A 10,952-nucleotide genomic window follows, 5' to 3' on the forward strand; every position below is an offset into this window, starting at 1 on the left:
TAGGAAATATAGTTTTACAAGATCATTAGCCTTCTCTGCCAAAGAGTACTGGTTCCTCACCAAACTATGAATCCTGATTCCATAGCACTGAGCTAGGATAATTAAAGTGGGGTCAAACTGCATCAATTCCACACTGGTCACTATCCGTTCTCTGAACATGGATGATGACAACAATGAAGACAATGATTTTTCCACCTTTGGAAAAATTCACAGTGAAGGACTCATATTTATTATTACCATACTTGCTGTCAAGTTGACTTCAGCTTATGGTGACCCCATGAATGACAGACTCCCAAGGCATCCTATCATCAACAGCCCTGTTCAGATCTTGCTGACTCAAGGCAGTGGCATCATTGATTGAGTCTCTCCATCTGTAATACGGTCTTCTTTTCCTACTACTGCCTTCGACCTTAGCAAGCACCATTGTCCTTTCTAATGAGTCAAGTCTTCTCATGATATGGCTAAAGTACAGCAGTCTCTGTACAGTCATCTTGCTTCTAAGAAGAACTCAGGCTTCCTTTGCTCCAGGCTCCATTCACTGGTCTTTTTAGCACTTGATTTCCTTCCTATCAGATTTCTTTGCTATCCAGTTTGCACAACTATATGAAATAGGAGATACAATGGAATGGAGAATCCTAACTTCGATGATATATCTTTGCACACCAGGATCTTCATAGCTGCCCTTCCAATTCCTTTTCTTCTGATTGCTTCACTGCAGTTTAGAACAGTTAAAACAAACATACGGTAGCTTAAAAAAATCACAATATACAAAAGTGAACAATGTAATTAAACTATCCAAGAATTAAAAGTTGCTTTGAAACATAAAGGTGGGAGAAAGAACTCTTGTCTGCTTGAAGCAAGTGTGAATGTTGCAATTGATCACCTTGATTAGCACTGAATCACCTTGCAGCTTCAAAACCTGGCTCCTTCCTGCCTGGGAGACTCTTTTTTTTTGGGAGGTGATTAACTGGTCATGATTGTTTCTTGTCAGGAATTCCTCTGGTTTTTTTTTAGTGTTGTTTTTTATTTACTGTCCTGATTTTAGAGGGTTTTTTTTTAATGGTAGCCAGATTTTGTTCACGTTGATGGTTTCCTTCTTTCGGTTGAAATTGTCCACATTCTTGTGGGTTTCAATGGCTTCTCTGTGTAGTCTGACATAGTGGTTGTGATTAGTTCCAATAGAATTCAAAACCTCTTGCCATAGATGTGTCAGAAAATACTTCTGGAATATGGTCATACAGCCTGGGAAACTCACAGCAACCCAGAACTCTAAAAACTACTCTTCCCAGCACAACCTGCGCGATGAACCGGAAATGACTGTTTAGACTTCCGGTTTGGCTTGCTTTGCCATGGCTGCGCTGGGAGCATCCCGGCGTGTTTGGGTCGGGCGGAGCGGCGCCGCTGTGGCTTCTTTCCTGGGCCGGGCCCCGCGGATAAGCCGAGCCGCCTGGGGAAGGAGGGCGCTCTGCCGAGGAACCGAGGAGGGTGAGGAGAACGAGGGCGGGCGGCGGGGAGAGGGCGGGCTTCTCCGGGCCCTGAAGCGCAGGAAGGAGGGGTGTCTTGTATCAATGGCAGGCATCCGCTGAGGTGTGAAGTCTGTTGGAAACTAGGCCAGTGGGGTTTCTATACCTGTGGAATAATGTCCATGTTGGGAGAAAGAACTCTTGTCAGTTTGAGGCAAGTGTGAATGTTGCAATTGGCCAGCTTGATTAACATTGGCAGCTTGGCTGCTACCTGCCTGGGGGAATCCTTTGTTGGGAGGTGGTAACTGACCCTGATTGTTTCTTGTCTGGAATTCCCCCGTTTTTGAGTGTTGTTCTTTATTTACTGTCCTGATTTTGGAGTTTTTAAATACTGAGGATGCCATAGATGAAGGTTAAACGTCAGGAGAGAATGCTTCTGGAACATGGCCATACAGCCTGGAAAACTCACAGCAGCCCTATAGGGACTCTCATAGATGAGAGTACCATAAAAGTAGGAGTAGGAAGAAGAAAGAATAGTAGGGGGAGGAGAAGGAAAAGGAGGAGAAAGAGGAAGAACTGGAGAGGGAGGAAGGAAAAGGAGGAAGAAAAAGAGAAAGGGGAGGAGGAGGAGGAGGAAGAGGCAGATTTCAGTAGGAGGTCAGTTCATGGTGGAGTTAGTGGTTTGTGTGTTGGACTCAGGGTGCATCTGCCCAGTAGAATGAATGCATCTCTAATTACTCAATGCTATGTGATCCTGAGAGTTTAGTAAGGCACCAGCACTCTGTGTCAAACTACAGATTTCCGAATCCTGTAGAATTGAGTCATGGCAATCAAACTGCATTGATAGTATAGAGCTTGTGAGACCATTTGGACCTGAAAACCCATGTGTGACCTTGGGCAAGTCATACTCCCTTAGCCTGATAGGAAGATTAAGGCAAATCCCCTCTGAACTAATCCCCCCCCCAAAAAAAAACAAAAAAACCCCAAAACCCTAATAAGTCAGCAATGACTCGAAGGCACACAACAAGAAGAAGATAGCATCAACTGATTTCATTTGGTGCCAACATCTCTATTGCAGGATAGACTACAAAGCTTTGCATTGGATATTTAATGCAAATTTTATTTCTGCTCAGTGGAAATATGTATATCCTGCTTTTTTATCTGGTTGATATCTGAGAAGGCTTGTGTAGAGCTTTGCAGACAAATCTGAATGGGAGATTGACTCTTTGAGACATTTTATGTGTTAAGAGTTAACTCTACTCATGAACTAGGTTTATTATCTGGCCTTACAATTTTTTTTTTAATGGAGAATCAAACTAAGTCTTCATACAGATTTAATGAAGAAAGGCAACAATATGAATACAACCCCCTCCTTAAATCAGTCATCAATTTTTTGTTTTAATTTGGTGCTCAAAACACCATTTTAAAGGGGTTTATTATTGGGTAAATGTGCATAGTATTAAAACCTAAAGTTTTAATAAATAAAGTAAATTTCCCTTTTCTCCCTTCACTATCATTTAACATAGCTACTTGCTGCTGTTCTGCTATTTCTTTTTTTCTTCAGAAGGAAAAAAACCTGACATCCCAAAGCCTCATTTTATGGATGAAAAAGTACAGAATTTGCTCTACAAGATGACGGGATTGAATCTGCAGAAAGTTTTTAAGCCAATAAAGCAGGAACTTAAACCTCCAACATACAAGCTTATGACAGAATCGCAGCTGGAAGAGGTATTTGAATGTCATGATTGCTGAATCATGTATTTTGAAGATGTGAATAGAAAGCACTTTGAATTGTTTCTCATTTATTTGCTTATAGCCACACGAACAAATGTTCATGCTTGGTTTTGTTCTGCTTCACTTGTGTTTTATATCTTTGGCTGCAGCATGATTAACACGTGAAAAATTGCTGTATTTCACTACATCAAATATTTCTCATTTGTCAACTGTTAACAAGTACAAGCATTGAATTTAAAAATTTGCACTTGTTCTGACTAATTCAGCCTAACCTTCCATAGTAGATAGTATTACTACATTCAATATCCAGCCAGATCAGTTTATAAGAACTGACAAAATCCAGTCATATCATAACATGTGCTAAGGCAGATGTGTTAATTTTTTTTCTTTTTCTTTTTTTGAAAAATGGAATAGGTAAGCTATAAAGTAGACAAATAATTGTGAGCTTTTAACAGAACAAGAAGGAACTTATCTAAATATTTCTGTACAAGTAGATTTTTAGTAGTCAGTGCACACTATGTAATATGTTTGTATTTTTTGTAACTTTTCTCATGACCTTTAAAGCTGAAATATGACATTAATTGCTTCTCTTTTTTAGGCAACAGGAAAAGCAACTGAGATAGCTAAAGAAAGGCTTAAAATGCCTCCTGTATTGAGTGAACGGGAACCAATTAATGATGTATTAGCAGAAGACAAGATTCTTGATGGAATTGAATCCCATAAATATGTTTTTACAGATATAACATATAGCACTCCACACCGTGTAAGTATGTCCATAACATATATCAAAATAGCACAAAACTTTAGTGTGGTTTGACCAGATTTACACTAGTTGTCAGTAATAATCAACAAGGAAAAATACATTTTTCAAAGTAATATTATTTTGCACACAGGACCATGTTAATAACGATAGCAGTTTCCTCTGCAGTTAATGATTCTCATAGTTAAGATGTGCAGTTATTTAGAACTGACAGTTTGATCACTTTGATATTTTATTTCTTTATAGTTTACTAGCTGTGCCCGGCCACACGTTGCTGTGGCGAAGTATGGTGGTATGGGAAATAAAGTATTGAGGAATTGGTGGTAGTTAAGGTCAAGGGTAAAGGTTTTCCCCAGACATTAAGTCCAGTCGTGTCTTACTCTGGAGGTTGGTGCTCATCTCCATTTCTAAGTCGAAGAGCCGGCGTTGTCCGTAGACTCCTCCAAGGTCATGTGGGATGACTACATGGAGCAGCGTTACCTTCCAGCCGGAGCAGTACCTATTGATGCACCCACATTTGCATGTTTTCGAACTTCTGGGTTGGCAGAAGCTGGAGCTAACAGTGGGGGCTCTCTCCGCTCCCCCAATTCAAACCTGTGGCCTTTCAGTCCAGAAGTTCAGCAGCTCAGTGCTTTAACACGCTGCGCCATCAGGGGATATTATTTCCTAAAGGTTGTGAATATACAATATTTCTGATTGGTTTTTTTGTTTGTTTGTTGGAGGCAAGTATGAATGCTGCAATTAGGAAAAATGATTAGGATGTAATGGCCTTGCAGCTTTAAAGCCTGGCTGTTTCCTCCCTGAGTGAATTTTTTGTTGGGAGGTGTTAGCTGGTCCTGATTGTTTCCTGTCTGGAATTCCCTTGTTTTCAGAGTGGTGTTGTTTGCGATATTTTATGTGCTTCTACTGTCTGTGGCCCTGAGAAAACAGAGGATTTTCCAGACTTTGATTATGGGAATACTTTGTTGGGAGGTGTTAGCTGGCCCTGATTGTTTCCTGTCTGGAATACCCTTGTTTTCAGAGTGATGTTGTTTGCGATATTTTATGTGCTTCTACTGTCTGTGGCCCTGAGGAAACAGGATTTGCCAGACTTTGATGATGGGAATACTTTGTTGGGAGGTGTTAGCTGGCCCTGATTGTTTCCTGTGTGGAATTCCCCTGTTTATTTACTGTCCTGGTTTTAGAGATTATATTGTTCTGCATTATTCTATCCCAGTAATTATTTCATATTAAAGAAGAATCTCACTTATCCAACAACATCAAATTAAACATCAAATTAAGTTATGATTTTACAAATTAAGCACCAAAACATCATGTTAGGCAACAAATTTGTCAGAAAAAGTAGGTCAGTACACAGTAATGCTATATAGTAATTACTGTATTTATGAATTTAGCACCAAAATATCACGATATATTGAAAGCATTGACTACAAAAATGCATTGGATAATCCAGAACGTTGGATAAGCGAGTGTTGGATAAGTGAGACTCTACTGTAAATACTACATAGCATTACTGCGCATGGAACTACTTTTTCTGTCAAATTTGTTGTATAATATGATGTTTTGGTGCTTAATTTGTATAACGATTACCTAATTTGATGTTTAATTGGCTTTTCCTGAATCCCTTCTTATTATCCAACATATTCACTTATCCTGCCGGCCTGTTTACGTTGGATATGTGAGACTCTACTGTATATTTCTAATCTTATATTGTCTACTCAGAACTGGATTATCTGAGGCCCCTTCTTCACAGCTGTATAAAATGCACACTGAAGTGGATTATATGGCAGTGTGGAGTCAAGATAATCCAGTGCAAAGCAGATAATATAAGATTATAAATGGGTTATATAGCTGTGTGGAAGGGCCTTGGGTCTACACTGCCATATAATCCAGTGCAAATTAGATAATCTGTGGAAGAAGTCTAAGTGAGGCCTAAATCTGCCTGTCCCCTAACTGAAACCTGGCTGTCCCTTGGTTGCTAGGCAACCAAGCGGGCAGAGATTAGCCCTCTAAACTGGCAGCAATTGGATAAAAAAAAGTATTGCTCTCCCTCTAATTAGGACTTTATTTTTCTTTTCTTTTTGTTGTATCAACCTTGAGGCATGGATGATGGGTTGTGTTGTCAAATTTTGAGGTTGGGGGCTTGTACTTTTGTTGTTTTGTGAATTGCCGTGATGCCATCACTCTTTTATATATATAGATAGTTCCCTGATTGTAAATTGGTCATTTAATGTGTATATTATTCTATATTATTCTGTATCCTTTGCGGAATTAAGAGAACTAATGGGTGAGACTGCAGCTTACATAGTTTTGTTTTCAATTTCAGGAACGCTTCATTGTAGTTCGAGAAACAAATGGTGTATTACGCAAGGCCACGTGGGAGGAACGGGACAGGATGATACAGATCTACTTCCCAAAAGAAGGACGGAAACTTACCCCTCCACCTTTATTCAAAGATGAAAATCTGATGGTAGATGGTTTTTCTCAAGGTCTTTTATCTTTTATGGGCATCATCAGACCTGTTTGGCCTGTCAAGAGCGTGTTACTCAACTTGGTGTTTTGCGTTATTTGGATGACCACTGAATACTCCAACATAGGTTTTTTTTATCTTATCCATAAGATAATGTGGTCCAGTTCAAGTATTCAGTTCCTGATATAGCTGTAGCTTTAATGGCAAAGAGTGAGCAGCACACACTTTTCACATTACAATTAAAATGAATCATTTGAATATTTTGAAGTTGGTCTTAAGATCTAGGTCAGTAATATAAGACTGTTATTATCAATAATTTTACACAAAACTCCAGATGGAAGAGAGGAGAGTGCAGTATAATTTTTCATTTAAATGCTAAATTATAGCAAGTTGAAGTCTAATGGTCCAAACAGGGCCTCTGTATTATATTTTGCCTTGCATTATATAGATATGTAATAGCTGGGTTTGAAGTGTTAATGTGCATGAAAAGCAGTGGTCCCCATCCTAACTTGAATGACTGTAACATTTGCTCTTAACATTTTATTACAAAATTGGCCCAAAATGCTGTACTGATTGCTAAGTGTATATAGTCATATTGTTGCTCTCTGGAACATTGCTTTTATTAATTTTATCCTTTTTGTTCATTTGGTTGCGGGTTGCAACTTTTCACTCCTTGCTGTTTTAGACCATATTTCTTCAGGACCGACATGAAGAACTCCTTAATCTCTGCCTTGTACAATTTGAGCCAGATTCGCCTGACTATATCAGAGTAAGTTGCCAATATTACATAGGACATATAAGATAGTGCTGAAACAACTGCATGCATCTAGAAAACTCTTCAGAATACTGTGAAGGCTTTTAAGCATTGTTGTTTAACTTCTGGGCAGATTCACCATCAAACATATGAAGATATTGATAAACATGGAAAATATGATATTCTGCGTTCAACGAGACATTTTGGAGGGATGATATGGTACCTTATAAATAAGAAGAGGACAGATGGATTATTGATAGACATGCTCCAAAGAGATTTGTAAGTGTCTCTTATTTAACTTACCATGTACAAAGGAAACACAGAGTTGGTTCCTGTGACAACGCTGTATTAAAGTGTTTATTCTGGACAACCTTACAGAGATTAATGTTGCTCTTTTTATAATTGCACTAGTTTTTATTTAAAAGCTGAATGCTGTTTCATGTGAGAACTACCAAACCTTGAAGAAGTTTGTCTTACTATTAGCAATTGATCTTCCAGCATAGTATAGCAGCAGTATATTTTCTTGTTTTGGGGCTTTTATAGTTAAAATTACAGCTCTATTAAGAAGTAAGCTCTATTAACATTCATGGATGCTAAGCTCTTTAAAACACATAGATCCCAATAACTTGTTTGCCTAATGAAAAATTAAAGATTTGTTTGGAGATAACAGAGACAGAATGATGAATATGTTGTCGAAGGCTTTCATGGCCGAAATCATTGGGTTGCTTTTGGCATCCTATTCTGTTTCAATTCATAACAAATGTCAGTTTTTCTATTAGGAGATAACGGAGATTATAATCTTATTCTTACCTAACTGGGAGGTTAACTTCCTGAAATTGGTTGGATCTATGTTTGAACAAACATACAGAATTGCATTACAGAAAGATTTTTGGAATTCTGCATGGATACCTCAAGTAAACAAAGCTTCTAATAGTGCATCTGCATTGTAAAATTATTGCCGTTTGATACCTGCTACCATGCCTCAATGCTATGGGATCCTGGGAGTTGTAGCTTTAGATCTTAATTTTTTTCTGCGAAAGAGTGCTGATCTTTTTACAAACTGATTGAGTTTGTGTTGAGCCATACCAGTGTCAAACTGCGTTGAGTTTACAGTGTAGGTGCACTTTAAGAAACTTCTTTTTGCTTTTTAGCTGGAAGTTTATTTTAGCAACATCAGCATTGGGAGGCCAACAAAATGAAAATTGTAGAAAGTCAAAGCTAGTGAAAGAAAAAACACTGCTAGATGTATTTTGGAAGAAAAATTCAGATGACCATTTGATGGTTAAAACTGTTTTTGTTCCTTTATGAGAGGTTTACCTGACCTAGCTGTTACATTTCATAACTGCTCAAGCATTTTGAACTACTCTTCATTCTTGTAGGTTATTCTTTCAGTGTTATTTCTGCCTCTGATATAAAATGTTCTGTTAAGTAATGGCCATAAACACACCTACTTTATTAACTGGGGTATACCTATATTTTATTGAAATATAAACTGGCTGTGTTTCAGCCTGCCTTCTTTGGAGAGGCTTTTAACACTTTGTAGAAAAATACTAATACTGAATACTGTAGATCTGGCACTCCCCCTATAGATAGGTCTGAATGAAAAACTTTTTGGAGAACAACTATCCAACCATACAATTGAACAGAAGCCCATCTTTTGGATTATACTGGATTTACTGCACAGCAGCAGCTTACATCCATACATCAATAACACTTATGTAGCAAAAAAAATATAAATCTGTCCCTGATTTGAAAGTGTTATTCTTCTTTAATTGTGTAGTGCTTACTTTGAAAATAATTGTTACACAGTAGAACCTTTGTTTTTGTGGCTGCCCAATCTATGTTAAAGTGATCGAGACTTGATGAAGATGTTCATTGAAAAATTAAAGCAAACTGTGCTGCAGGATGTCCCACAAAATAGGTTTTGCAGTTTAATAAACATTTTCCATGTTTTTATGATGGAACCAATTAGGAAATGTCATTTATAACCCAGGAATAAAAATCATGTTACATAATGGAATTCTTCAAATCATCTATTGTAACATAACAATATGACATAACCAATCCTTTGTAAATGAAAACAAAAAAAACAAGTTAGTTTAATCTACTTCTAGGGAACAGTAAGGTAAAATCTTCAAGAAAACTAATGCAATTGAGGGTGATTCTATGTTTTCCGGGCCGTATGGCCATGTTGCAGAAGTATTCTCTCCTGACGTTTCGCCCACATCTATGGCAGGCATCCTCAGAGGTTGTGAGGTATGGAGAAACTAAGCAAGGAAGGTTTATATATCTGTGGAAAGTCCAGGGTGAGAGAACTCTTGTCAGTTGGAGGCCAGTGTGAATGTTGTAATTAATCACCTTAATTAGCATTGAATAGCTTTATCTCCTGGCTTCTTCCTGCCTTGGAGGCATCCTTTGTTCAGAGTCGTTAGTTGCCCCTGATTGATTCGTGTCTGGAACTCCTCTGTTTTCAGAGTGTTGCTGCTTATTTACTGTTCTGATTTTTGAGTTTTTTTAATACTGGTAGCCAGATTTTGTTCATTTTCATGGTTTCCTCCTTTCTGTTGAAGTTGTCCACGTTCTTGTGGATTTCTATGACCTCTCTGTGCAGTCTGACATGATAGTTGTTGGAGTGGTCAAGCATTTCTGTGTTCTCAAATAATATACTGTGTCCAGGTTGGTTCATCAAGTGCTCTGCTATGGCTGATTTCTCTGGTTGAGTTAGATGGGCTTCTGTTCAATTGTATGGTTGGATAGTTGTTCTCCAAAAAGTTAAAAGTTTTTCATTCAGACCCATCTATAGGGGGAGTGCCAGATCTTCAGTATTCAGTATTAGTATTTTTCTGCAAAGTGTTAAAAGCCTTTCCAAAGAAGGCAGGCTGAAACACAACCAGTTTATATGTCAAGATTCACCCACAACATTATATTTCAATAAAGTATAGGTATACCCCAGTTAATAAAGTCCGGAAAACATACAACCACCCTGTGATTCCGGCCATGAAAGCCTTCGGCAACACATTCATGCAATTGATATTTTATTTTGCAGGCTTGATGACGCTGTAAGCTTGGTCACCCTTTATCATATGCTGCATCCTGATTGCCAATCAGCAAAAGAGGCACAAGAACAAGACATCCAAGGATTAGATTTAATTAAGGTACACTGTGTTACATCATTGTTTTTTTTAAATATTGTAAAGTACCTAGATTTATCATTATCCACAATGAAAAAATTGTTGAGAGCATATGAAAAGTCTATAAGTGAATTAGGAAACAAAGTTCCATGTTAACTGATGGTCACTTGCTCTATTTTAAAACCCCCAACAAATAAGCAAGTGACCCATCTACCAGCTTTGTCTCCTAATTTGCTTAAACATCATTTTCAGGAATGTGTACTCCAAATGCCATTGGGCCATTCTCATGATTCCTTATCACATTGCTAGGATTTGCAGTCCAATATATAGAGGGTCTGTGCTTCAGCCAGGTGGCTTTCTGGTAAACTTTTTGTAGCTCTACAGAGCCCTATTCTATGTCAGAAAAAAAAACTGTTGCTAAGTGAGACTTTGCTTCTACGCAGGCTTTTGCAAGGGCAGAAACAGAGAGAGCCGGCTACATTGAACTTGCATTACAGGCTTATCAAGCAACTCTGCCAAGATCTGCTGCTTCATAAAATTGTCAGTTTGGTCATCATTCAGTGTACTGCATTGGTGAGTTGTATAAAATTGTTTAAATAAAATACATTTTGCTGTACAATGTTATTGAAGTAGTTCAGCT

At 38.1% G+C, this 10,952-nt stretch overlaps 1 protein-coding gene across 1 annotated transcript; it reads left to right on the forward strand.

Moving 5' to 3' along the window:
- Window positions 1–1,314: 1,314 nt before the first annotated feature.
- mrps22 (mitochondrial ribosomal protein S22) lies at window positions 1,315–10,936 on the forward strand. Its single transcript, XM_008106296.3, has 8 exons — window positions 1,315–1,485; window positions 3,028–3,191; window positions 3,796–3,960; window positions 6,284–6,427; window positions 7,113–7,196; window positions 7,315–7,460; window positions 10,228–10,336; window positions 10,756–10,936. Exons 1-8 carry the CDS (start codon window positions 1,350–1,352, stop codon window positions 10,846–10,848), a joined length of 1,041 nt encoding a protein of 346 aa, XP_008104503.1. The 5' UTR covers window positions 1,315–1,349; the 3' UTR covers window positions 10,849–10,936.
- The last annotated feature ends 16 nt before the right edge of the window (window positions 10,937–10,952 follow it).

Source organism: Anolis carolinensis, chromosome 3 (genome assembly GCF_035594765.1).
Source record: "Anolis carolinensis isolate JA03-04 chromosome 3, rAnoCar3.1.pri, whole genome shotgun sequence".
NCBI classification, from domain to species: Eukaryota; Metazoa; Chordata; class Lepidosauria; order Squamata; family Dactyloidae; genus Anolis; species Anolis carolinensis.